The 27042-nt window shown below is 39.5% G+C and overlaps 1 protein-coding gene across 1 annotated transcript in view; it reads right to left on the bottom strand.

Annotated features, from left to right (window-relative positions):
* Positions 1-3593: 3593 nt before the first annotated feature.
* The window catches only part of eif2ak3 (eukaryotic translation initiation factor 2-alpha kinase 3), a 45533-nt gene continuing 22084 nt past the window's right edge, over positions 3594-27042 (bottom strand). Inside the window, exons 3-18 of the mRNA XM_034675127.1 lie at positions 23026-23220; positions 22692-22822; positions 21108-21378; positions 20860-21025; positions 20650-20775; positions 20249-20371; positions 19908-20137; positions 17467-17579; positions 14588-14710; positions 13875-14024; positions 12106-12664; positions 11489-11662; positions 10876-11049; positions 10646-10747; positions 9947-10009; positions 3594-6393 (exon numbers count right to left, since the gene is read on the bottom strand). Coding sequence (XP_034531018.1) covers positions 6211-6393; positions 9947-10009; positions 10646-10747; positions 10876-11049; positions 11489-11662; positions 12106-12664; positions 13875-14024; positions 14588-14710; positions 17467-17579; positions 19908-20137; positions 20249-20371; positions 20650-20775; positions 20860-21025; positions 21108-21378; positions 22692-22822; positions 23026-23220 — 2883 coding nt within the window. The 3' untranslated portion in view covers positions 3594-6210. The remainder of the gene's footprint in view (positions 6394-9946; positions 10010-10645; positions 10748-10875; positions 11050-11488; positions 11663-12105; positions 12665-13874; positions 14025-14587; positions 14711-17466; positions 17580-19907; positions 20138-20248; positions 20372-20649; positions 20776-20859; positions 21026-21107; positions 21379-22691; positions 22823-23025; positions 23221-27042) is intronic.

The following is a 27042-nucleotide window of genomic DNA, read 5'->3' as shown; positions in this document are numbered from 1 at the left end:
CAAAGGGGGGAGGAGGAGCGCGCGGGACTTTAAACATTTATTATGAGGGGAGAGGAAGCCCCGCCCCCTGATCACCTGTCCCACAACATCACCTGAAGACTTCAAATAAACACTTAACATTTGTGTTCTTTGTTTGTTCTTTTATCTTATTTATTATTATGTGTACATAGTGTTTATACATCTGTAATAGCTACCATATTTTATTTTATTATTACTTTATTTTATTCTATTCTATTCTATTCTATTCTATTCTATTCTATTTTATTATATTTTATTCTATTTAATTATATTATATTTTACCCTTGTCGTTGCTATTATTATTGTTATTAAATTTTTTAACTATGTTAGTACATTGTTGTATTCCCCTGTCCCGTGTTGTAAGCTGCTGTAACAAAAGAATGTCCCCTAATGGGGGACAAATAAAGTATATCTTATCTTATTCTATTTGTACTTTTTATATTTACTTTATTTTTTATTATTTTTTTAATTTTAGTGTATTGTCATTATTTGTGTGTCTTTATTTGAATGTTCGTAAAAACGAATACATTTCAAATCATAAAAACAAACAAAAAAAACATTTAGATTCTTACTCTCCTTTGACAAACTTTCACTCACAATATATAACACAGATTTTTTAAATTAATCATTGCATCATAAGGAATTGTACGGAAGCCCTAAAAGGACAAAATACATTTTGTTTTATTTTATTTATTATTATGTGTACATAGTGCGTATATATCTGTAATAGTTGCCATATTTTATTTTATTCTATTCTATTCTATTTTATTTTATTATATTTAATTATATTATATTTTACCCTTGTCATTGCTATTATTATTGTTATTATATTTTTTAACTATGTCAGTACATTGTTGTTTTCCCTTGTCCCGTGTTGTAAGCTGCTGTAACAAAATAATTTCCCCCAACTGGGGAATCTTATCTTATTCTATTTGTACTTTTTATTTTTATTTTATTTTTATTTATTTTTATTTTAGTGCATTGTCATTATTTGTGTGTCTTTATTTGAATGTTTGTAAAACAGACTCAATTTCAAATCATAAAAAAAACAACAAAAAAAAAACCATTTAGATTCTTACTCTCCTTTGACAAACTCTCACACAGAATATATTATACAGATTTTTTTAATTAAACATTGCATCATAAGGAATGGTATGGAAGCCCTTAAAGGACATGATTACATACATTTTTTTTTTTTTTTTTTCTGGAGAGAACAAGATATTTTCCTTGTCATTTCAAGAAAACAAGCTTTGTTTTTCCAGATTAGGAGAAAAATTGGATGAGAAAAAAATAGAAAATAAAATGTATTCAATCATGTTTTTTGGAGGGCTTCCAAACTAAACATGAGAAGAAAGAAAGAAAGAAAAGTACTTTATTAATCCCCAGGGTGGAAATTCAATTTTTTCACTCGTGCTATTTTCTTGGACATGCTACACATACAGTATATACATACAATCATGCACACACACACATGCAGTCAGTGAACATGCTTAGGGAGAGATGTCAGAGTGAGGATGCTGCCATCAACCAGCACACCCCGAGCAGTTGGGGGTTCGGTGCCTTGCTCAAGGACACCTCGGTAGTGCCCAGGCAAGTGAACCAGCACCTCTCCAGCCACCAGTCCACTTGCCAAACTTCGTCCATACTGGGACTCGAACCTGCAACCCTTCGGTTCCCAAGGGAAAAGGAGCACATAAATACATATGGTAACCAAATAACTTAAGGTAACATGAAAGGCCTGTTATCACTTTCTTTAATTGTTTTATTTTTTCACAAACATTGTTAGAAAACCTTTGCCTCAGTAAAGAATAAAGAGACAATTTTCTTACAAGTTGAGGATCAGAAAGAAAAGAAAAGAGGAGCTTCATTCTCTGGATAAAAATATATGAATGATCTGAATGATCAGGAGAAAAATAAGTATTGAGAAAAGAGGTGATATTATTTATATTTCATTAATTAGACCTCTTCTAAGGATTGTCTAAGTCTGTACATGACAGAATCATTTAAAATATCTATGTAAGTGTTGAGGACTTTTGAGATATGCATAAGAAGTAGTTTAGATGTTTTCAAAATCATTCAATAATTGTGTAATGAATGTCCCTTTATAATCCCAGAGTCCATTCCTATTAACTATTGACATACCATGATATGTTAATCTTAGATCTATTTCACGCCTTATTTATCCTACCTTCCACTGCAGCTTTTATCTTATTTTGCACTTACTGTAGACTCCTCAGTGAGTTCCTCTTCTGTCTCATTGTTCTGCAAAATGACAACAAAGATTTGTACTACTTCTTCACCTGTGTAGGGATGAACAGTTTATATATTGATCTGTGTTTTCACTGAAGCTCATCTTCTGTCATCGTAAAATTTGCAAATATAATGATTTCAGTTTGCTTTATATTTGGCGTTTCACATTAAATGAACTGTGCAGCCGTCTTCTTGTGCACACTGCTTTGTGGAAGTCAAACTTCAACATGCATGAAGTCCTCTGACTTCCTCTCAAACCTTTATATCTATAGGACTGTGCTTATCTATATGCAGTCACACTTTTACATATGCTTCCTGTAAGTTTTCTTTTTTTTCGCACATAATATAAATGTAATTCCCTCTGACTGTTTTGCACTGAATTAGGATTGCACTTAATTTTGTTGTACATGTTACAGTGACAATAAAGATATTCTATTCTAAAATGTACAAGACATGTCTGTAAATTGCTCTTATGTTAATCTTTTTGGACTCTGGGCTCTCCATGAAAATAAATTCTAATCTTATTGTGTGAGTCTGTTTCAAATGCAGGATTTAAATAAAGCTTGTTACCTCTCTGTGTTTAAATTTTGGTGCTGTCACATTACAATAGTAATAAGCTGTGGAAGTGACTTCCTGATCATGTCAAAATTAGGAATCCAGCACATTTCGAAACTGCCAGTTGACACTGTGTTAAAGATGTTAGTTTCAGTCACATGCTGGTCTTGAAAGAGGGGTAATGATGACAGATTTGAGAGCAGCCTGAGGAGCTACTGGACCTAAACCATCTAAATCTATGATAGGGAAAAAGTGGAGCAACGTCCTTTCCTTCAATCCAGGCAACGACTCCCATCCATCCATCCATCCATCCATCCATCCATCCATCCATCCATCCATCCATCCATCCATCCATCCATCCATCCATCCATCATCTTGACCGCTTATCTCACTCGGGGTCCCGGAGGCCTGGAGCCAATCCCAGCTGACTTCGGGTGGAAGGCAGGGTACACCATGGACAGGTTGGCAACCTATCACCGGGCCAACATGGAAGACTGACAACCATTCACACGCACAATTTAGAGTGACCAATTAACCTGGTGAGCATGTTTTTGGGCTGTGGGAGGAAGCCGGAGTACCCGGATAGAACCCACCTATGCACAGGGAGAACATGCAAACTCCACCTGACTGACTGGGGACTGGAACCAGGAACCTTCTCACTGTGAGGCACCACCATGCAACCTGCGTAAGTTATTAAGATAACTAGTGTTAATGTTTTAACCCCCAAAGTCCCACACCAACCCACAGACTTCACACCAAGGACACCAAACTGTACAAAGGGTATAGAACAGTTTATTAAATTTAGACTTGTAAGAAGTCATCATATTCCAACGCGCTCCAGTCGCATGAAGCGCATTCATAATAACACCAACCCAAAAAAGGATTGATCACATCGTCAGAACATAAATAAAGCAAATAAACATATTTACAATTCAACATGGACAGAGAACGGGCGGGGTTTGTGCACGAGAACACGCGACTAAACATGTCCGAGCTGAGGTGTCCGAGGACGAGAAGAGGGTGTGTGTGTGTGTGTGTGTGTGTGTGTGTGTGTTTTCATGAAGTGTCCTTAAGAAAAGCTACCAGGACGACAGGAGAGGAGCGAGTGGGTGGGACACAGTTATATGAAGTATCAGGAAATTAACAGGATGGTCACATTTTCTTGGTTTGGAACTTTTTATCGTACACTCACATTTTTCATGTTGAGGTGAATGAAGCTGCTTCTGATTCAACACAGAACAAGTCTTCACATCACTCAATAACTGGCTTCTGTAACACAGAGGCAGAATAGTTCCCTCATCCTCAGAGTTTAGTACCCTGTACTGACATAATTCAAAGTCAAAAATGAACTTTTACTTCATTTTGCAGCTTGAATTTCCCCGCAACATGAATACATGTAATTATTGAAATAAACCATCCAGTTTCCACCGTTATCATGGTGTGAGAACAGTTTCTTTTTTGCATTTCACAACAACAGTGACTCATTTTCAGTGGGCTGACTGGATGGATGAACAAATACCAGTTTGACTTTCTGTTTCAGACACAGTGGAGACTCGACAGTGATCAAAAAAACCCTGCAGGATAATCCAAAAACTGCGCTTCTTTAAAAAAAAGGAGAGAGAGAGAGAAAAGATCCTTAGAAAAAAGTACAATCATTGAAAGCACGTTACAATTAGCAGTTTGTGTGTGTAGTTACAAAGAGGTCATGTGACTCTCCCAGCGCTTCCTATGTACATAAACCAAAGTGGATCACACGACCAACATCAGGTCCAGGTCCCCTCAACGTAGAGGGGGTTTAATAACGGCGTCATCTTCTTGACTTAAATGCTTTTTCTCCTGCAATCATGGGAGAGCGGCAGACCTCGGGGGGGTTTTGTGTTGGAACGTTATCCGGACAGGGTTTGGAGCACGGCAGAACAAAGTGTGAGGTGATTTATCAGTTACAGAAAAGTACACTTAGCTGACTTTCAAATGGCACTCTGGTCCTGTGGGTTCTCTGGTGCTTAAAGCAGGGCACACCTCTTCTCCCTGGTACCCCAAAAATATGTGAAAACAAACACTGAGAATAAGTTGAGAAGAGGTGACCACCATCATTGTGTCTCTGGAGGTCACACTGTAACATTCAGCTATCCGTTAATGGCAGAGATCGTCTCCTCTTTGTTCCCTCCCCTCCCCCACCCACAGTATATCACACTTTTTACAGTCTAATGAAAAAGCCATTTACAAGCAATGGCGCCTTACATTATGTACAAGGTCGATCAGACTTCCTGTCTGATTTAAAGAAAGAAACAAAAAAAGATATAAACAGACTTTTCCCTCATTTCTGTACAAAGAGGAGGTGTTAGAAAATGATTGAGCACCTCACATTATCGTGTAAATTTACACAGAGAAAAAAAACGGCCTCCAAGTACTGGCTTCAGCGTTTTACAAACTCACACTCATCCCTTCACTCTCCTATCAGGTACATGCAAAAGAGACTGAGGCTCTGCATTCATTCAGAGGAGACCCCGAAGGCCCCCTTTCTAAAGGCAAATCATATTGGATTAACTGGACTCATAAAACCTTTCAACTCAATACATCACCTTCTCTCTCGTTTTTAAAAAACACATAGGAAAAAAGATGGTCTTATTTGGTCTCCCAATTTAGGCATACTGGGTGTCAAAACACCAGATAGTGCTCATCGTACCAGTGATCAGTACTGGTCACTAGTAGACAGGATGATCAAGCATCAAAGGCCCCTTTGGAGTGTCCTCTTGGTTTGATACCTGAGGTGTAGCGTGGTTGAGTGAACACTGGCTGATTGAAGAGAGCAGAGCAGAGCGAGCGGCAGCGGCGTGTGGGGACCAGACCAGGGATCAAATCATAGCCAAAAAAGCTCTCAGCGTGGATCTCGGGGTACCACATAATGCAGGTTGTTGTTTTTAGAAAAATCACAGGTAAACACTTCAGAATTAATCAGTTGTAATGTTCTGTGGGTAACAATCAACACCGCACATCTGGTACTCAGAGCCCAGCCATTATTTGTTAGAGCCACTTGAGCCAAGTCTGGTCCTGAACACAACACACCGCCTGTCGCTCTTTTGAATATTCTCTGACTTGCAAGTGTGATTTAAATTGGGAGCATGGGCGGCATAATGGTGTGCGGATATTTAACGGCATGGGTATTCGCCGAGAGGAGTAAACCGTGCAGAGTTTTGTCTCGCCGCTCTAAAGGCGGCCGGATAAAAGTCCTGCACGTTAGTCCCGCTCGGCGTTTAAAGTGATTCTGTCTGAGGCAGTGTGTGATGCCGTGGGGCTGAGGTGTTTCTCTTGAACTGCAGACCAACAGGGTGTTGTGGGATGGAGGGTGGGTGGTGTGGGGAAGGTATTGCGTCATGGGGGGTGTTTTCAGGTAGCGGATGACTGGCGTGAAGGGCGGCCCATAGACGAGGCGCTGTAGGTGCGGGAGCGCTGCCTCACAGCCGTTCTGAAAGGCGGCTCCAGCTCCTGGAAGAGGGGAGTCCCTGTGATGTCGGCCGCCTCGGGACGCTCGCTGGGGCTCCACGAGAGCATGCTGCGCACCATACTCAGCTGCACAGAGAGAAACAAACACAGAGGTGTCTTTTAGAGAGTGTGATGCTTTAATAATCCTGCAGCTTGACTCATTGGAACATGCATTTAACACACAGAACTGGGACTAATAGGAACTTTATCAAACACCTAACTCATGCATCAGCTAACTCTTCTGAATGTCCTTCAAATACTTTCATTTTTCTTCAATATGCACCAAGCACGGCCTTTTACAATGTAACATTTTGCATAGAGTCCATCTCACTAACGCCACACTGGCCAGGATTTACCCTGACAGATCAGACAGTCGTAACAGTCTGCAGCTAAATACACTCATATGTTCCTGTTGTGCCCATGACTGTCTTTTGAGTTTTGGACTGAAACATTTGAAACAATAAGCAAAGTCTCAGGCGGTACTGTAGACCTTGAGCCCCCTGCTGCCCTCTTTGGCATCTCTACCTCGCCTAAACCCATCCAAAAAGTCATTGCATTCTCCACCTTACTTACTGGTAGACTTATTCTCCTTAAATGGACTCACTCCTCCCCCCCTACTCATAATACATGGATTCAGGAGATACTGCGTTGCATTACATTAGAAAAGATTAGGTATGGGGCGCTGGTTGCCTAGTGGTCTAAGCGTCTCACATATAGAGGCTATAGTCCTCGTCGTAGAGGTCGCCGGTTCGACTCCCGGCCGGTTCAACCATTTGCTGCATGTCTTCCCCTACTCTCTACTCCCCCAGTTTCCTTTCTCTCTTCAGCTGTCCTACCCAATAAAGGCGAAAGAGCCCAAAAATATAACTTTAAAAAAAGAAGAAAAGATTAGGTACTCCCTGAAAGGTTCTTTAAATATGTTTTACCAGCAATGGCAGCCCTTCTTAGATTATATTGACTTCCTGTCTGTTTACACAGAAACTGACAACTAACTGAGCAGTCTTCCTATTCCCTTCATTTTATTTTATGTATGTAGCTTTAATTTTTTTTTTCCCATTTATTGAAAACCAATGAATCTATGTCACTCTTATGTCTATGCACTTTGTATCTGCCTCTAAAGCCTAAAGTGACTTCCCCAATGCACCAGCCTGCTTTCAGGTAATGATCACCTATGTCTGTATGATCTTGTTCTTCTAATGCAGGGGTGTCAAACATGCGGCCCGCGGAATAACTTTGCAAAATGAAAGGGTTACATAGAAAACATTAAGACTGCAATTTTTCAATAAAAGTAACTGCGATTTCAGATTTGTCCTCTAGGGGTCGCATTAAATTATATTGTTGACGGAGCGCACCTGAAAGGCGCTTTTTTTCCTGGGACTTTTTTCTTAAAGTGAGGAAATAGATTAGGCTACTTGCTGTTTGCATAATCCGGTTGAGCTTCATAAAGACTTTTTAGAGCACTATAAGATGATCCACTAAATAGTCAACTTTACCTTCTTCATTATTATAATCTATCTTTTCTTTTGCAGTAAACATTACATTCGGCGTCAGGTGAGTGGGTAACCTGTGTGTTTGGTGTGTTGGCAGCAGGTTTCAGGGCTTAAAAAGTTAAATATTCGGCCCCACTATGAGACTCATCATGGCTGAAAATACAAGAGTTTTTGTAGAAAGATAGTTCATTAAATGTGAACATTTTCAGAATGTGCTTGTACTTTTTTGCACTAAAACAAAGGGAAAATTTAGAGTTGTCATTATTTATAGGTTGTTATGTTGTGATTTTACTGGTCCGGCCCACTTTAGATCAACTTGGGCTGTATGTGGCCCCTGAACTGAAATGAGTTTGACACCCCTGTTCTAATGTATTTACCTGGTACTGCTTGTTTCTTTGTTTGTCGACCCCTAATCAATGTTGGTATGGATGTGAGGTGTGTGTGAAGTGATCAATGTTCTGGGGTGGGTGGGATCTCAATGGTGTTTTTTTGTTTAATGTGTTTTTTAACATCAATCACAGAACTCTGCTCCTACTGTTACGTGTCACAGAACCTACTTTGTACTTGTCTGCACATGAAAAAAACAAGAAAGACATTTTTAATTTAATTTTCTGATATTTTTCTGGGATTATTTATTTGTTTTTCAGTGATCTGTTTGTGTTGAACTTGTTGCCTTCTCACTTTGTAATCCAGGTTTTAAAATAGACTCTATATTTAGAACAATGCATTATAAACTCTCTCCATTGTTCCGACCTGTAAACAACTAGTAAAGTGGGATAGTGGAGTCGCAAAGTGAGGGTATTTCTAGTGTTGGAGAATTACAGATTAGGCTACTGGATTATGTTAATCTCATTACAAAGTAAACAGATAGACTAGGTAATGTAACCAACCTAACACAAACAGTTGGACCGTGACTGGAGAGGTATTACAGAGCGGGTTTAATTTAACATGTGGTCGTTTATATAATGTGGTTCAAACTGGATTATGGGTACAAATTAAATATATCAAACTCATGTTGACTGTTTCAGATAATACTGACACCTGTTACATCTTCATGCACATACTTTATTCATGTTTATATTTTGTGTTGTATTCTTTTTTATCACTACTTCCTCATCGTGTTCAAAATCAGCAGAACAGGATCTTATGTTCCTTGTTGCTCTGCATTGACTTCCAGTATCTTTTAGAATAGAATTTAACATTATTTATTGGTTTTAAATCTCTTAATGGACTCGCTCCTTCTTATTTATCAGATTTGCCTTCATCATATGAGCCAGTGAGAGCCCTCAGGTCTTCAGGTAGTGGACTTTTAATTGTATCAAAAGCTAGAACAAAGATTTATTATCTAGTTCAAATTTTAGTCACTTTTTTATTTATTTTATTGATTTATTTATATCTAATTTGTATTTTAATCACTTTTATTTCATTATTTATTATCTAGTTAGAAATCTAGTCACTTATTTATTTATTTATTTATTCATTATTTAGTTAAATTTTTTGTCACTTTTTAAATTTATTTTATTTTATTTATTTATCATCTAATTTGAATTTTAATCACTTTTTTATTTATTTATTTATTATCTAGTTAGAAATATAGTCACTTATTTATTTATTTATTTATTCATTATTTAGTTAAAATATTAGTCACTTTTAAAATTTATTTTATTTTATTTATTTATTTATTTTAAGTATAGCATCTTATTTTCTTTTAATGGTTTAATATTTCAGTGTTTTGTTATCTTAGAAATGTATTGTATTTTGGTGAGTTTAATTTCCTGTGTTGAGTTTTAACATCTTATTTTACCTCCAGTGTCTCCTCATTAAGATTTATTTTTCATTGATTTATTTTATTTGTATTTATTTGTATTGTTATCATTATTATTGTTGCATATATTGTGTTCTTAACCTCAGGATTGTGGGTTGGGTTTAGATTCGGGGCTGGGGTTGGGATTAGGATGGGGGGGGTCTTTATTTTCATAAGCATCTTTCTTTTTTTAATTGACTATTTGAAGTTGTTTTTCTCTACATCACTTTGTGTAACCCTGTCATTGTATGAAAATGAAAAGCGCTTTCTAAATAAACTCTGATTGATTGTTTCTGTGTTGTAGTTTGAGTTCAGAGCCACTAGGTGGCAGCAGACAGCCACTCACCTCCTGCACGTTGTTTTTGGAGAACACCTCTGGGAAGCGCAGCGCTCTCACCTCTGTCAGCGTCTGGAAGGAGAGGAAGTAAACACCTGTGAGTGGAGCTGCGTTAATGGTTAATCAGGTCCTTTGTTTCAGAGACAAAGAAGTCCTGGTGGAGCGCACACACACAAGGGCAAAGATAATCCACTGTTTAAACACACAATAAGGAACATTGAGGGGATAAAAAGGGATCTGATTGTGCTTCACAGTGTTCAGACAAAACAGTAGAATCAAAGTGGAATCTCTTCTGAGGCTTTTACAAATTTAATCAGCTGGGTTCTTTTTCTTTTAAACAATCCCAGTCAGTTTAGAGATGATCTGAGAATCTAAACAGCTCATGATGAGTAAATATTTTTAACAACTGATCTACTCTCAAAACATCATGGAGCTTTTTTAAGATGAATCCTTCCTCACTACAAGCTTCACTTTGATGTTTCCGCTCTGCTTACCCCGTCTTTAATCTAGACTCTCTGTTTTTGTCTTTTGATGCTTCACAGTCAGTTTGTGTCTTAGACAGTAAACACTGCACTCCAGAAATGTAACTTTAAAAATACTGAGAAACACGGTCTACATTGAGTCCAAAGAATCTGCACTTATCTGTTTTTAAAGCTGATCTACAGGTAAAATGAAGTCGTGGTTTTGTGTGAGTGTTCAATGACTTACCCTCACTCTCTCCATCTGCGTCCTGAAAGGGTAAAGAAGCTCAAACAGGATCAGACCAAGAGAGTAGATGTCCACTTTGTGAGAGTACGAGTTCCCAGAGAGCTGAAAGATAGAAAGGAAACATTCTGGTTTGAATTCTCAGCGTTAAAGTCGTCAAATCAGATCTTATGATAGTTTCAGTGATTGTCGAATGAAAATCAAAACATGTCTGTGAATGAATTCGTCCTCACCTGCTCAGGGCTCATGTACAGCTTGGTGCCGACCTGCCCCGTGTGCCGGGTCAGGAGCGGAGCCGGCGTCAGGGAGCTGGGCTCGTCCTCATCCTCCTCCTGGTCCATCGCCGTCACCAGACCGAAGTCTCCCACCTTCACCACGTCGTCCATGGTGAAGAAGATGTTGGAGGGCTGGAAGGGCAAATGAGAAAGGCTGTTCAGCAAACTTCACACACACACTCATTCCAATTTATTGATTGTCTGGCACTTGTACCGCGTGCCGGAAGAGTGACCCCTGGACCGCTGTGCAGGCCAGCTGGGCTGCAATCCCTTGGAAGGCTGAAGCCTAAACATTACAACTGTGTGTGGGATGAGGAGAAAGACCTCTTCCTGACTTTGACAAGTTTGAAATTGCCACGTACTGCCTGTCATTTTCTGTATATATGTATCTGAAATTCCCATACAGACTGTGGCTAACAAAACCCTGTCATTCCAAGTCCAGTATCCCACACAAGGGTCACACAGACCCCTCAGTTTCTTCACAAGAGGTTGTGGAAACATGGGCAGCTTGACACGAGTGAAATGCACTTTAAGGTATAGAAGGTGGACAGGGTGCAGTGTGTGTGTTCACCTTGAGGTCTCTGTGCATCAGGCCTTTGCTGTGCAGGAAATCCACCGCCTCTGCAATCTGGAGGAAGATGTCCAGACACTGGTTGTGCTCCCTCTGCTCCGGGAGGCAGCGCTGAGCCATCCAGTCCTTCAGGTTCTCTTTCCGGCACAGCTGCATCTGGATGTACAGATAAACCTGCAGACAGAGGGGACGAGGTTTAAGTACATTTCAAACTGGAAACTATGAAAACTATCAGAGGCTTTGGCTTTATTTTACATTTTAATATAAAGGGGTTTTTTGTCCCCAAATGACAGATGGGTCACTTTGAGTCATGAGGCTAGTATTACAAATCTAAAAATCTTAATTAATAATACATATTTTCATTACTTCAGAGAAGCTGAATGACACCAGCAGGTAGAAAAAGTGTCCTTAAGATAAGTTTGAGAGAGTATTTGATGTAAGTTCAATCAGTTGACCTTTAGATTGTGAATATATGTGTCTTATAGAATCCCATAATTCAACAGCAGGGCTGAATATGAATAATAAAGGAGCAGTCCCAGTCTAAAATAAACTGGAACAAGGTGAAAAAGTCTGACACACAGGTTAATTACAGCTGGCTGAGTAAATGATTGCCTGACCTTGGGCGATGGCTGGACTCGCTGCGTTGGAGGAGTTGTGGGGAGAGCCAGAGTGAGCGAGGTGGGCCGAGGGGGAGAGGAGGAAGAGGGCGGGGCGGATTCCTGTTGTCTGGTGTGCGAGGAAGACGAGCTGTTCTTCTCAGCTGTCGAGCTCGGGCTCGCCACGCCAGACGCCGAATCCGTGTCTGCGTCCGCGTCGCGATCGCAGCCCGAGTCCTCGAACACGATGTCAAAGGAGGAGGAGGTGCAGTCGCTGGGGCCGCGTGGAGGACACAGCTCGAAGGAGTGCGGGGTGTCGGAGGCGTCCGGGTCCGCCTGGCTGTCCCTCTCTGACATCAGGCTGTCGTGGCCCAACATCGGCTGGAAGGAGAGGTCGATGAGGTCGACGTCAAAACTGACTGCGCCGCCAGTGCTGCTGGAGAGGAGAGCCTGAGTGTCGACGGAGGCTTCCAGAGCGTCTCCTGCAGGCCCGGGGACTGTTGACACCGAGCTGGAGACCGGGACTTTGACTGACAGCACCTCCATGTGGTCGAGGAAGCTCATCGGCCAGTCGGTGGTGCTGGAAGAGGAACAGGAGTGTTATTGGCTGACTCATATAATCCAATAACAAACAAATACTATGTCAACAACACGAATAAGTAACAAAGTCTGACGATTAGCTTACCAGTAAATTGTGTGATCTATAATAAATGCCATCCCCAAATTGTCTTCCTGTCCAAACTACAGCTCAAAACTCAAAGACTCTCCATTTACAATCAGAAATAAAAACTGTGCATCACCTCGGTGAGTGTGGAGGCTCAAATGAGACGAGAATGACTCTTCTGAAGTTTCCTAATGATTGTCTGGGCATACTTGAGCTCCCAAACTTCTCATAGAGGACTTAACACACCAGATTTTCTTTCTTAAAACATGCCTATATGAATATGCAGTTTTCCACCTCTGGCTTTTGAGCATCTGTTTCAATCAACAAGTGAAGTGAGGCGAGTTACATAAAATCACTGCTGTAATATGGGTCAAATGGTTGCTAAATTTCCCCAAGCAGACGTCTGAAATTTCTGCATGAGTGCCATCCCTGAAAACAACCAATTCCTGGCAGAGTCAGTCCTGAGGTCGACCCACTGAGGTGTAAACGATGAGCTTCTTGTGTTTGTTGACAAAGTTATATTTTTATCTCCTCTCTTGAAGAGAGAGTGTCTGGTCTGTCTCTGATCCACTGCTGTCCGTCTCCGTACTCTCTCGTCTCGGAGCAGGACCATCAGACAGCTGGAGTCATGTGACCGAGGTTTTCCTGCAGCAATCACTGAATCAAAGATTCTCTTCCTCCTCCTCTCCTCATCCATGTTGTCTTTCTGGTCCTCTGAAAACCTCTGACCTGTCGACTCCAGGCCTGACTCAGCTCATCATGACGGTTTGTTGTTGTAGTTAAGTGAAATACAATCTGGTGATAACACAGAGTGTTTTATTCTGAAAATTAACCGGATGTTTTCATTTTGTTTTGGCGAAACCTGACTTCCTGTCCCGCTCCATGCATGTTGATGCGTCTTGCTCTGGCATCCAGCAAAAGAAGAAGTCTTGCGTATCTGATCTGTTGCCTTCTGACCTGCCGGATCAGAGACACGGCCGGAACGCAACGGAGTGGATCCAGTGGAAGTTAACACATTGACAAGAATAGAAACCTATCAGATCCGGTGCCGTGACGGATCGGAGACGGACTGGACTTTGGCCATGTGAGTTGAACCAGCAACCACTGCAAAGACTCTTTTGCTCACCTTGCGTCTTTCAGCCATCTCTGGTCCATCTCTTCCTGCCAGCCCTCAGGCGGGCTCTCCTGCCAGGCATTGAAGTATCTGATGATCCCCGGGTGCTCCAGCTTGGCCAGAGCCTTCACCTCTCGCATCACTTTCTCCCGGGCCAGCTCTCTGGATGATTCAAATGATCAGATTCAGTGTTTAATATCCAAAAGATCCATATTTACATGATTTGAGACTTGATTTCTATTAACTTTCAATAAAGCTTTCCCCTTATTTGGCTTTGTTATGTTTCTGGTTTCTCCTCACACGCCTGCTGACTCTGCTTCAAACTGTTTCACCTGAATTCATTCAGTTCCACCAGCTGACATTTACCTCAGTCTGATAATAATACACCAATAACTGCCTCAATAAAACGCCGGGCATGAAAATAAATTACAGGCTGCTTTGATATGCACCGTGCAATGAATCAGCCCCCGACAGGCTGGGATATAAATCCATGCAGATCAGCTGTGGCTGAACACTACATTTCCATGCTTGTCAAAATAAAGAGCAATGCATGGTTGATATTTGTACCAAAGTGTCTGTTACATCTCTGTGTTGTTTTCTGTATTCAGACAGGCAGCCTGCGTCTTACATAACTCACTTTAACACCTCTGCAGGAAAGAGAGAAAAAAGAAGAGCTAATAGCCTCAAGCAAGGAAGTCTGAGGTGTGAGCGGCGCGGCGAGCTACCTGTTGGGCAGACGGATCCGTTTGATGGCGTAGTTGCAGTCGTCCACTTTGTTGCGGGCTTCAAACACGACGCCGAATCCCCCCCGGCCGAGGCACTGCACTGGCTCAAAGTCGGTCAGGTACCTGGGGAGAAGACACTTTGGTTGTGATTATGCAAAAGAAACAGACATCCCCGACGGTTTCAAAGACCACAGAGCACGCTTTTCATTTTTTGGTCAGGGAGGCTTATTAAGTGGTTAAAAGGGTAATAAGCAGCCAAATCCCTGTCAAGGCTGCCCGCGGCTGAGCTGGCAGGTAACCAGCACACGGCTCAACAGTATCATGAATTCAAACTAATCCCACGCTGTCAGAAAATTGCTTGGCTAAGACAGGCGCTACTTAGAGGTCCCATGCTGAACAGCAGAGACATGCTTTAAATTTCAAAACACTCAAAACTGTGTGAGGGGGAAAATTATACTGAAACAGAATCTCTCTGGGGTGATCGTTCTTTGATTCACTTTAAGGCCTCTCTGAAGCTTAACGATGATATTTAATCATTGTTTACATTCATGTAATTGAAGTGTTCAGTAGAAAACAACACTCATCAGGTTTTCTCCCACGCTGAGCAAGTTCTTTATAATTCTAAGAAGACTGGAGGACTTTTCATATCAGCTGCTTGATTGACTCGTTTCATCATTTGCTTCAATAATTGCGTGTGTTTGATTTTCAAACACTTTGAACCAAAAATCAATACATTTCAAGTTATACAGTAGTTGAAGTGACACAGAGCGGAGCAGTCAGACAGATGTAGTGACAGTCAGAGGAATCGATAAAGAGAGATTTGAGACTCTAAACAGAGATCAGAGGAATGCCGATACGTCTCGGCGTCCGTCAGTGTGAGGCGACTGAATCTGAGCGTACCGCCTGCAGAGGAGACGTATCCATCAGTGTCCTAGAGTGGTTTGAGTGTAATGCTGCAAACCCCTGACATTACACATGTATGACCTCACTTTAAGTACATGTGAAACTGATAGAGCACAACCAGGAGGTGTGTTTTTGTCTCTTTCATGTGTGCCGTAGAAAACACCTTTTTAACATCTGAAATATGAGCGAATGAATTCTACAGAAGAGGATTAGGGCCACTGGGAAAAAAATAAATAATAATAATCCAATTTTTTTTTATAATTCTGAGAAAATAAAGGTCAGACTTTCTGATTAAAGTCAGAATTTTTGAGAAAAGTCAGAATTCATAATCTGACTTTAATCTCAGAATATTCTGACTTTAATCTCAGAATTCTTTTATAAAACTGTATTTTATATTTAAATTTTAGATATTTAAAAGCTGGAAGAGAGAAACAGCATCTCAGCAACAGTGAAAATTGACAATAAGAACCTTTGAATTGAATTCCGACTTTAATCTCATAAATCAGACTTTTTTCTCATAATAATAATAAAACTTTTTTTTTTCCAGTGGCCCTAATCCTCTTCCTTAAATTCAGAATAAAATGTATACATCTATTTTTAGTGCATCTTGCTTTCATTGGACAGGACAGCTGAAGAGAGACAGGACACGAGGGAAGCAGAGAGCGAGGAAGACATGCAGCAAAGGAGTTGAACCGGCGACCGCTGCAGAAAAGCTGCACTTGAAAGTTTAGCTAAACTAGCACCCTAAATGTCTGCGTGTAAGCATTTTAGTTTTTATTAAACAACAACTTTAATATCTAAAGATATGCATGAGTGTTGGTTCTATAAAATTGAAAAACCCCACACCTTTAAAGACATTCAGTTTATTGTCCTACATATTTAAAGAAACCTGCAAATTTTCAAGAATCAAAAGCTGGACCTCTCTTTTTCAAACTCTAACAGTATTAATCTGCACCTTTATGATGACTGATTAATTGTTTAACTCATCAATCTAAGTGGTGCAGCTGTTAAAATATAAAACATCTGAAATATTTAGACCCTTAAAGTATCTGTGTGTGTATCTGCATTAAACACATGCAGAGTAATGTCCTTAAGAAGGGGTGCTGCAGTCTAAATGCAGTCCAGGAATCTCTTATTTTACAACCAATTAAATCATCCCTCCTCAAGCTTCTCTGGGAATTGAAAGCCGTCTTATCAGGAGTTGTGTGGGCACATTTGCTCCAGGCTTTGTATCCTGATCTGTATCTCACTCCCAGCCATCCTGACTCATGCCTGCTTCAGCTGCTGCAGAAACTTTTTTTGGAAAAGTCATTCGTATGGATCGCAGCTGCAGCTTTACAGGAGAGGGGAGGGAGAGGGGAGGAGGGGAAGGAGGGAGGGTGGGATGTTTGTCATTTCAGGGTGGATCAAAAGAAGAAAACATGCACGAGATGACAACAGGAGAGGAAAAAAAATAGAGTTTAATCAGATTCATGCTGATGTTTTGGGCGGGGCAGGGCCGAAATATTCAGACAACAAACGTTAACATGCAAACTCAATCGATCAGGCCCCGGGAGGTCAGTGGCAGCTCATAAATTATGGCTACTGATCATATTTGGGATGTCCAGAGTAAGAGAAAACTCCTGACAATGTGCTGACAGTGATGTAAAATGACACTGCGACCCTGTGGCAGATGCTGCTGGGTGGGACGGGGGTCTGCGGGGGCCAAGGTCATTTTCATTTGATGGCAAACAGCTGAGTTATCCAATCATACACTCGCACAGCTCCTATCTCTGCCCGGTCCTATCGAGGCAGGGAAGCTGGAAGACCAGTGGTCACCATGGTAACAGTGCTGAATCTGTAGCTACACCTTGAAAGAGTGAGACCGGCGGAACAGTTCTCCGCTGCACAGTAGTGAGTGTTACGTAGAGTTCTCCTGAGTCATGGTAGAAACGGTGCACATGCTGCCTCTGCTTCACGCCATTAAAGACACGTACCTCGACACGTAGTCGCTGGAGCGGGTCTCCATAGAAACCGCCTCTTTGGACTCCACCACCTCAAGGTCAAACTTGCAGTCTGTCTGGCACTGTGTCTCCGACTCTTTGCGTTGCTTTGGGGGACAGAGGAGGACAGAGGGGACACAATGAGGAGAGTCCAAAAGGCTCAGATATACCCGTTTAAATAAGTCAATAAATCACAACTTTAAAGTACTTAAATGGACCGGCTTAAAACACCCAGATTAATCAATTACCAATCATAAAATATACCAAGTATAATCTCAATCAGATATCAGGAAGTTATCTTACGCAATGAAAATGTTCAATTAATGTTTTCTAAATTTTGAAAAGTATGTTAATTTCAAAATATGTTGACGTATCTTGCTTATTCCCATATTGAAACATTAAATATATTAATTAATTAATAACAATGATGATTAAATTAAATTAATTAATTAATTTCTGCACTTTTTCATCTGAACATTACATTTTAAATGTTTAGTGGTTTTACATCATCTCTTAAAATTACTTTATAACTCTTTATGTGTGCTATTTGTAGGTTTTTACCACAGCCACACTTCTACTTTTATATTTCCCTTGTATGCACATGTTAAGAATATAGTCTTGTGTAAAATAAAAGTTAAAAAACAAATAAATAAAGTGAAAGATAAACTTTTTTTGGGAAACTGGGTATTTTCTTTTTCCTCCTACAAGATGTATTTTTTTATATTAACTAATTCAACAATAAAAAAAACAACTTTTCTCAATTAATTATTAAAAAAAGTGATCACAAGTCAAATAAACAATGTATGAATATGTTTTTGTAAAATTAAAGTTAACAAAAACTGACAAATGTGAATAAATGTCTTATCAAAGCAAACCTCATAGGGATCCTTGGAAACAAAGTTCAAGAACTAAGTTTTTTTATCAATTCTGATTTAAAATCCAATTATTTATATTAATAAAAGGTGTTGTGATGACACTGGGTATTCTTTCAAGCAGAACATGATCAAGCTGCTATAGTTGACCCAATACAAAATAAGCATGTGTTTTTATAATGCTTCAACAAATAACAAATAATAAATATTAATTAATTAATAACAAACAATGATGATTAAATTAAATTGATTAATTAATTTCTGCACTTTTTCATCTGAACATTACATTTTAAATGTTTAGTGGTTTTACATCATCTCCTAAAATTACTTTATAACTCTTTATGTGTGCTATTTGTAGGTTTTTACCACAGCCACACTTCTACTTTTATATTTCCCTTGTATGCACATGTTTAGAATATAGTCTTGTGTAAAATAAAAGTCAAAAAACAAATAAATAAAGTGAAAGATATACTTTTTTTGGGAAACTGGGTATTTTCATTTTTTATATTAACTGATTCAACAATAAAAAAACAACTTTTCTCAATTAATTATTAAAAGAAGTGATCACAAATAAGTCAAATAAACAATGTATGAATATGTTTTTGTAAAATTAAAGTTAACAAAAACTGACAAATGTGAATAAATGTCTAATCAAAGCAAACCTCATAGGGATCCTTGGAAACAAAGTTCAAGAACTAAGTTTTTTTTTTATCAATTCTGATTTAAAATCCAATTATTTATATTAATAAAAGATGTTGTGATGACACTGGGTATTCTTTCAAGCAGAACATGATCAAGCTGCTATAGTTGACCCGATACAAAATAAGCACGTGTTTTTATAATGCTTCAACAAATAAACTTTGTCAATCATAAACTAAATTAAATCATGTGCATGACTGCACAGGGGCATAAAAACGAAGTCTGTGAATCACACATTATCTCAGCTGTCTTATGTCTCTATGTATTTATATATATGTATAAGTAGCTGTGCAGAGACTCTGAATATAGCATATTAATTAATTGTTGCAGTGCAGTAAGGTTGTTGTAACTATTGTACTTCCTGGTGCTAGGTTCAGTGTGCAGCTTTCACCTCACAGTATCATTACGGTTCATACTGTATGTGATTTTAGCAACCTGGTGCAACTTTCTCTGTGCAATAACTTCTCTATGCATAAGCAGGAAGTGTTCAAAGTGTATATATTTGCTTTATTATATTTTTTACCTCTAATATCTTTTTATTTGAACTCTGTAAGTAAGTTGTCTCATCCTCTGTCCCTCATTGTAAGCTGCTGGATCAAACAGAGTATATCTGATCTCTTATCTTTAGTTGAAATATTTCCAGATGAGGACGTAAAAGTGGTAAAAGTCTGTGTGGCACAACTAACATTTGACTAAACTGCATGAATAATAATCCACATGTTGATTACTTCTTATATCAAACCTTACTTTAATAGTGCACTGGTTCCAGAAGCTGCCTCCAGAGTCTTGATTAACATTAACATTTCATGATAACTAAAATCCCCAGCAGTCAGTATCAGAGTCGCTCTCGCTGCAGGCTCTTACCCTCACATACGTCACAGGGGCAGGGGGGTGGAAGAACTTGCGGACGATGTAGGTTGTGGCGGCGATGCAGAAAAAGATGGTGCCGAGGATCTCTTTCCACCAGGGCAGCAGGAGCACGGGGTCCTTTTTCCTGCGACTCTCACCTCCCGCTCCGTCTCCGCTTATCAGGGTTATGGCACTCTGTCGTTTCCCCCTGAAGTGCTTGGTGTAGTGGAAGAAGTAGCCGTTGTCTACAGGGGGATAAAAGATAAATAAGTCAGTGGGGGCTCAGTTAGTTTGTCTCCTTATGTGCGTTAAACTTTATTGTGTTTCTTTATGAAGTAAAGACAGGATGAAGTTACCGTATGGATACTGAAGGACGGACAGGTCTCTGTTGCTGTATTCATCATGTGAGAATTTGTCATTGTTCAGACACTTGTCAAATTCATCAGAGCCAACCAGGGCGGGGGTCCGGGATGGAGAATCTGTGTCAAGGACAAGATGAATAAATGCTTTGATCTCAGTAGGGATCAATAGAGCTGGAATAACAATCACAGCGTAGTCATACATTAGAAGAGGAAGAGGAGGAAGCCCAAAAGGAAGCTAATTAATAATCATTTCTGGAAAACAAGAAAGAGTTCCCTCTTTGTGTTTAAAGCAAAAATAACGAGTGAGTCTTTGATCACTCCTCACCCTTAAGATTGCCCTCACAATCTATGAGATCACACTCAACACCTAATGACTACAGGAGGAGAGGACTCACGGATTAAAGGCTTCCATTTCACAGTGGGTAGTGGAATGATGTCCTTTTCTGATCCGATGGCTTGGGAGGGGAACTTTTCAGAGATCCTCACAGAGGACTGGAGGTAGAGCTGTCCCCGGAACATCCCTGAGGAACAGAGAGGGAGTCATGAGTGTACCACAATGAAAGCTATCATGTGAAATAAACAAAACATGCCGTGTGTGAACATACCGAGGTAAACACTGGACTCTGCAGCTCCTCTGGCCTTCTTTGGATCATCATCATCATCTTCCTCATCAGTTTCCGACTGGTCGCTGTAGGCGTTGTCATCAAACAGAGCGATTGGTGTGACTTTACCTCCGCCAACCAACCAGGCTGAGGCGATTGGATTGCAGAACTGAGACACACAGGTGACACAGAATGAGTCACTCTATTACACACAGAGCTCTAATAAACAACCACCAGGCTCAGAGCGTTACCTGATGCTCCCAGACCAGCTGTCCATCAGACTCACTGCTGAAGGCCATGACCTTCCAATCAGGAACAGACACTTTGATCACCAGGTCCAGATTCTTGTTCTGGTTCTGCTGGTTCTCTGTGGTCCTCTTGCGGTCCTTTGGTTCTTCAGTGATAACTCGCTGACTCTCCCTCCAGGCTTCGCCTTTTGCTACTTCTCCCTCCAGGAAGTTCATTCCAGACTGCGTCTCAGGAAGGAGCTTCAGCTCGAAGCTTCCAACGCTGAAGTTCCACCTAGCATCGAGAGTCAAAGAGAAACACTGAAAAACACACTTAAGCTTTTCAGTTTTTAAATAGTTTGCATGATTTGGAGTCAAACTCTAGATGTATAAAAATATAAGAATAGTGGATGCTGATTATTATTTTTGGGTTTGGATTTTTAAATGAATTTTAATGTCTTTTAAAATAAGGTTCATTTCTTGATCTTGATCTTGCCTTGTGTGTGATTTTATGACATGCTTATTTTATATTGTTGCCGATGTAAAGCTCTTTATAATAATAATAGTAATACGAATTATAGTAATGATAACAATAATAATAATAAATAAATAACAATGACAACAACAGCAACAATTATTATTAGTAGTCGTATTATTATCATAAATTAATAAGTATAAAAATAAGTTTTATTATTATCTTTATTATTACTGTTTTCATTATTGTGGTTATATTTCAATGCCCATGTAAAGCTCCTTTTAATATTATTATTAACAATAATAATAAAAACAACAACAATTATTATTATTATTATAAGTATTAGTAATATTAGTATTAATAAAAAATATATAATATTAATAATAATAATAATAATATAATTTTGATTATTATTATTACAATTAATACCCATATGAAGAAGTTTTATTATTATCATTATTATTGTCTTTATCATTTTGGTTTTATTTTGCTGCCTATGTAAAGCTCTTTATAATAATATTAATAATAGTAATCATTAAAATAATAACAACAACAATAATCATTATTATTATTGGTAGTAGTAGTATATTTATGTATTAACCAATGCATAACACTAATAATAATAATTATTATTATTATTGCAATTCATAACTATAAGAAGAAATTGTTATTAATATTATTGTCGTTTTTATTATTATTATTATTATTAATTATATTATTTATATTATTAATATTGTCACTAGTATAGTAATGAATACCTGTATTTTAAATTTGATATATTTTTAAATGCAATATTTTCAAATAGCCTTTTCTTGTCCGACTGCCTGATGAAAGCTGAAATTAAGTAAAAACGATAAATCAAATTATTATGGATCATGAAAGTTATTTAGGTGATCAACTTCACTCATCAGTCTGTACAGTCATGTATAACCAGATGTAATAATGTTATTAACGTTATAAGTCCGTGGACCTGAATTGTATTAAATAATTGTATTAAAATCCATTGCTGTCAAGTCAAGAAGCTGTCGTGCTCTTTGAATACTAAATCAGATCCAGCAGGTGCTTCCTGATTCCTGCTGCCTGACAGACAGACACTGACAGACTGATTGATTGACTGATTCAATCAAACTCACTTCTCCATCCCTGATCGAGGCCTGATGGCTCGCACAGTCTTCTGCGTCCTCTGCAGCAGGAGCACATCTTCTGCCTCCATCTCGTCATCGCCCCAGCGACTGCAGCCAACCGCAGAGCAGATGTACCGGAGCTGAGGGGGGGGGCGGTGGAGAAACACAAAGAGGGGGTCAGTCTACATCGATAATGTGGTGAGGAAGGAGTTTGTGTCATGCTGACCGCTTTCTAAACTACTTAGCATGATTACTTCTCTCTTACTCTCAATGTAGAGGAAAAACATCCAGCCTTTTTCAGATATTAAAAAACACTTCAACTGTAATCAAAGTTTTTACTGACCTTGCCACTGTATGCACCAAGGCCATAAGTAGTGAGGGATTTGCCCCCAACCAGTACAGTGTCCTCTCCGATTCGGTAGGACGACTCCAGCAGGGACTCCACACTGAAAGGCACTGCCTCCATACTCTCCCGGTCCCGGTTCCACTGGAACAAGGCACCGTCCAGTGAAGGGATGACCATCTTATTGCCAAACACCTGCAGGAAGAAATAAAGGAGAGTCAATCAGACTCAGGTCAGAAGACTAGTTCACGTGAAGGAGATGATTGAGAACAGATCCAACTGAAGGAGGAGTTTGTTGAGCTCCATACAAGAAAGTTTCAGACTTAAGTTGTGGTTTCTGCAGGATGTGCACTGAAGCTGTCAGTTTACATGTTTGTTAGTTTATTTGAAACTTGTTAAGTTACTGTATTGGTAATTTATTTTTGTTAGCATCATATTTATTCTGTGCCACAGTATTGGATCTTATTTTGAAAGAGTGCAGTTCTATGCAGTGTTGCCAACTTAGCGACTTTGTCGTCATATTTAGCAAGTTTTCCGACCCCTCTAGCGACTCTTTTTCAAAAAAGCGACTAGCGTCAAATCTAATGACTTTTTATGTTCTTAAATGAAGACTTTTGGAGGCTGACGTTAAAGCACGTATCGTTCTTACTCTTCTCAACGAGCAGTGGATGCTGCTGTGAGTCCCTCCTAGCTGCATTCAGAGCAGGAGGCGTTCATCCCCCGGCATTTAGACTGCAAATGTATCACGCATGTACGAAGACACGGCTGGCTGATCCGGTCTCTTTTTGGTCCATTGAGATCGTTAATGTAGATTGTAAGCAATAAACATCTTGAAAATGTTATGGTTGAAAAATGTAATGTTTTGCTTTGATTTGTTGTCTACTCCTAACATATTATGGGTGTTTTTTAACCTCTTTTTGCCTCTCCCTCAACGTTACACATCTCTCCTTCAGCGTCCATTACAATTCAAGTTATGCAAATTAAATGATGACAACTACTTTCCTCACTGAGGAGTTGGCAACACTGGTTCTCCTTACATCAAGTTGTTACAAGAAAAAAAAAAGAAAAAAGCTACAAGAGAAAGAGGACAAGCTCCCACTTTTATCCAAAGCTACATAATTTCAACAAGGTGGTCTTCTAAAAACCAGACCAGTACTTCAAGTTAATGTGATTTCTAAACTTTTGGTGGCCTTCAGTAACAGTTTGCCTATGTTGTCTTTGTGTTTGCTCTCCCATCTTAACTTGGATTTCACTGCAACCAATTTTCTATGAGATCAAACTAGCTTGTCAAGAATTCAAATGCAAAGATGTATAGTACCAGTCAAAAGTTTGGACACACCTTCTCATTCAATGTTTTTTTATTTATTTTAATTATTTTCAACATTGTAGATTAATACTGAAGACATCAAAACTATGAAATAATCTGGTTTTGCCATAATCTGGATTACAACAGTAGTCAAATAAGGCTATCCATTGTGTACTAACCCTACCTCTGAACAACACAACTGATGGTCTCAAACACATTAAGAAGGCAAGTCATTCTACAAATGAACTCTTGACAAGGCTCATGTTAATTAGAAACCATTCTAGGAGACCACTTCATGAAGCAGACTGAGAGAAACCATTCCAGGAGACCACTTCATGAAGCAGACTGAGAGAAACCATTCCAGGAGACCACTTCATGAAGCAGACTGAGAGAAACCATTCCAGGAGACCACTTCATGAAGCAGACTGAGAGAAACCATTCCAGGAGACCACTTCATGAAGCAGACTGAGAGAATACCAAGAGTGTGCAAAGCTGTCATGAAGGAAAAAGGGGGGCTACTTTACAGAATCTAAAATATAAAACAGATTCTGCTTTGTTTAACACTTTTTCTGTGAATTAAATAATTCCATATATGTTATTTCAGAGTTTTGAGGTCTTCTGTATTAATCTACAGTGTTTACAATAATTAAAATAAATGCAAACCCTTGAATGAGAAGGTGTTTCTAAACTTTTGACTGGTAGTGTACAGCACATGCGGGACATTTTGTCTTAAACATTGTACATCTTTGTCCCCGGGGTTTCAGGTTTGCACAGGTTTAAATGTTAAAAATGTTGTACAACAGGCTTTAAGTTATGTTTAGAATCTGGGGGGGGTTTCTGTTGGGGTTAACCCTTCACTATGTTTTGTTGCGCCTCCTAAAGTTGTCTCCTGAGACGCTAAATCTAATGTGAGGTAATACTGCAACTCCTGCAGAAAGTCTCCTATATCATTATCACTCCGCTGTCTTTAAGTAAGAGAATGCTATTTCCTAATTGCATTACTCCTGCCTGATGCAACAGCTCACACACACCGATCCTCCTGGAAGATGTGTTACAGTTTGAGAAGTGATTTACAGCTCAGACAGACAATGTTTCAAACACAAAGACAGCGGCCCACGTAGACAACACTGGCCGACACACATCGGCCCACACAGAAGCAGCATTAGCCCCCGCACACTTGGACTCAATCCACAGGCTTGGGACCATTACACAACTAAGAGCCTAAGTAATTAACCTGGATCTCTATATGTGTGTGGAGCTGTGGATGATGTGCGTGCGTGCTGATGGGTGCGCGCTGTAGGGGGGCAGCAAGGGATGACATCATTGTAAAAATCAGAGCCTAATCCTGATTTAGCCTTCATGGCGTTAACTCATCAGGGGGTGGGACTGTTTTCTTCTGGTCCTTCACACATTAAGATACAAAGACTGTCAAAAAAAAAAGAGTTTATTCTAGTCCAAGATGTGACTCACTGCTCAAACAAACGTTCAGTGACATAACAGAAGTCTGGGTCCAAATATTGATCTTATAAGTGTGATGTATGACACACGAATCACCTTGTTTCGGACACCCTATGAGACTAAATGAAGTCCGTGTGATATCTTCATGGTGGATTAAAAATGCTTGAAGGCAGAAATGTGTGACAGGGTGATTTACTCGAGAGCAGAGCCAGGAGCAGAGGTGATGTCATCTTTTCAGAGTGTGGATAGAGGGGGGGTTGGTGGTTCAGAGACAAGATGAGGATAAATTTAGCAAGTGAAAGGAGGAGGGGTTAACAATCTGACCATCACATCACACCATGCTGGAACGGCTGAGGGGGGTGCAAAGAGGTTTAGAGCAGAAGGGAACTTCTCAGAGCCGGGGATGAGTCATCCAGCTCCTGATGCCTTAATCTGTCTGATCCAGAGTTTTAGCACCAGACCTCTACGCTCAGCTGTGTCCAAAAACGGACTTTAAATATCTTTCTTTATCATTGATTTCAGATCTGAGTGATCTACCATGCTGTCATTCACAATTCTTCATTAGGAGGAAATTAAAGGATAAAAAGAGCAAAGTTGTTTCAAGTTATCTAAGAAGTTTCATTATTAATGCAGCTGTTACCCAAATATACTTTCTGTTTCTCCTCCCCTTGGAAATAGATTGATGTTGTAACTTTTATGAGGGACTTCCAAGACTCAATAACATCTACGAGTCTAGAGCTGGGTGATAGTAAAAAAAAAATGTTATCATGATAACATTTTCACAATAAATATCAAATCATTCTTTCATATCATTTTAAAGACAGATTTTATTTTCTCCTGAGTTAAAGTTGAAGCAACTAGACGGTTTGTTAGCTTGTATCTGGGATTAAGTGGTCTAAAATATCTAAGTTAATGAAGTTTAGTGGCCCTTCTTCTGGAGCATGTTTTCACTCTACTTTAAACTGATGGTTTTGCATTTTCTTCAGTGTCGCTGTCGCTCGTTTCAGCTGTGTTTACCTCCTGCTCCAAATGTCTTTAATCCCCGCCTACCTCTCACCCTGCGACATGATTGGCTGTTCCATGACGACTTCTTCTGTTTAATGTTGGGTGGCTACTAGCGCTTAAGACGCACTAGTGCCCCTATTACGATCATTATCGTTGTCGTTTTATCGCCCAGCCCTATACGAGTCAAACCCAAGCGGCAACCTCGGGTCTTAAAATATGAAGCCCATGTAGAAGTGTTAAAAACTGCA

This window comes from Notolabrus celidotus, chromosome 22 (assembly GCF_009762535.1).
Source record: "Notolabrus celidotus isolate fNotCel1 chromosome 22, fNotCel1.pri, whole genome shotgun sequence".
Lineage (NCBI taxonomy): Eukaryota > Metazoa > Chordata > Actinopteri > Labriformes > Labridae > Notolabrus > Notolabrus celidotus.
This window is presented reverse-complemented; position numbering and strand designations above follow the sequence as displayed.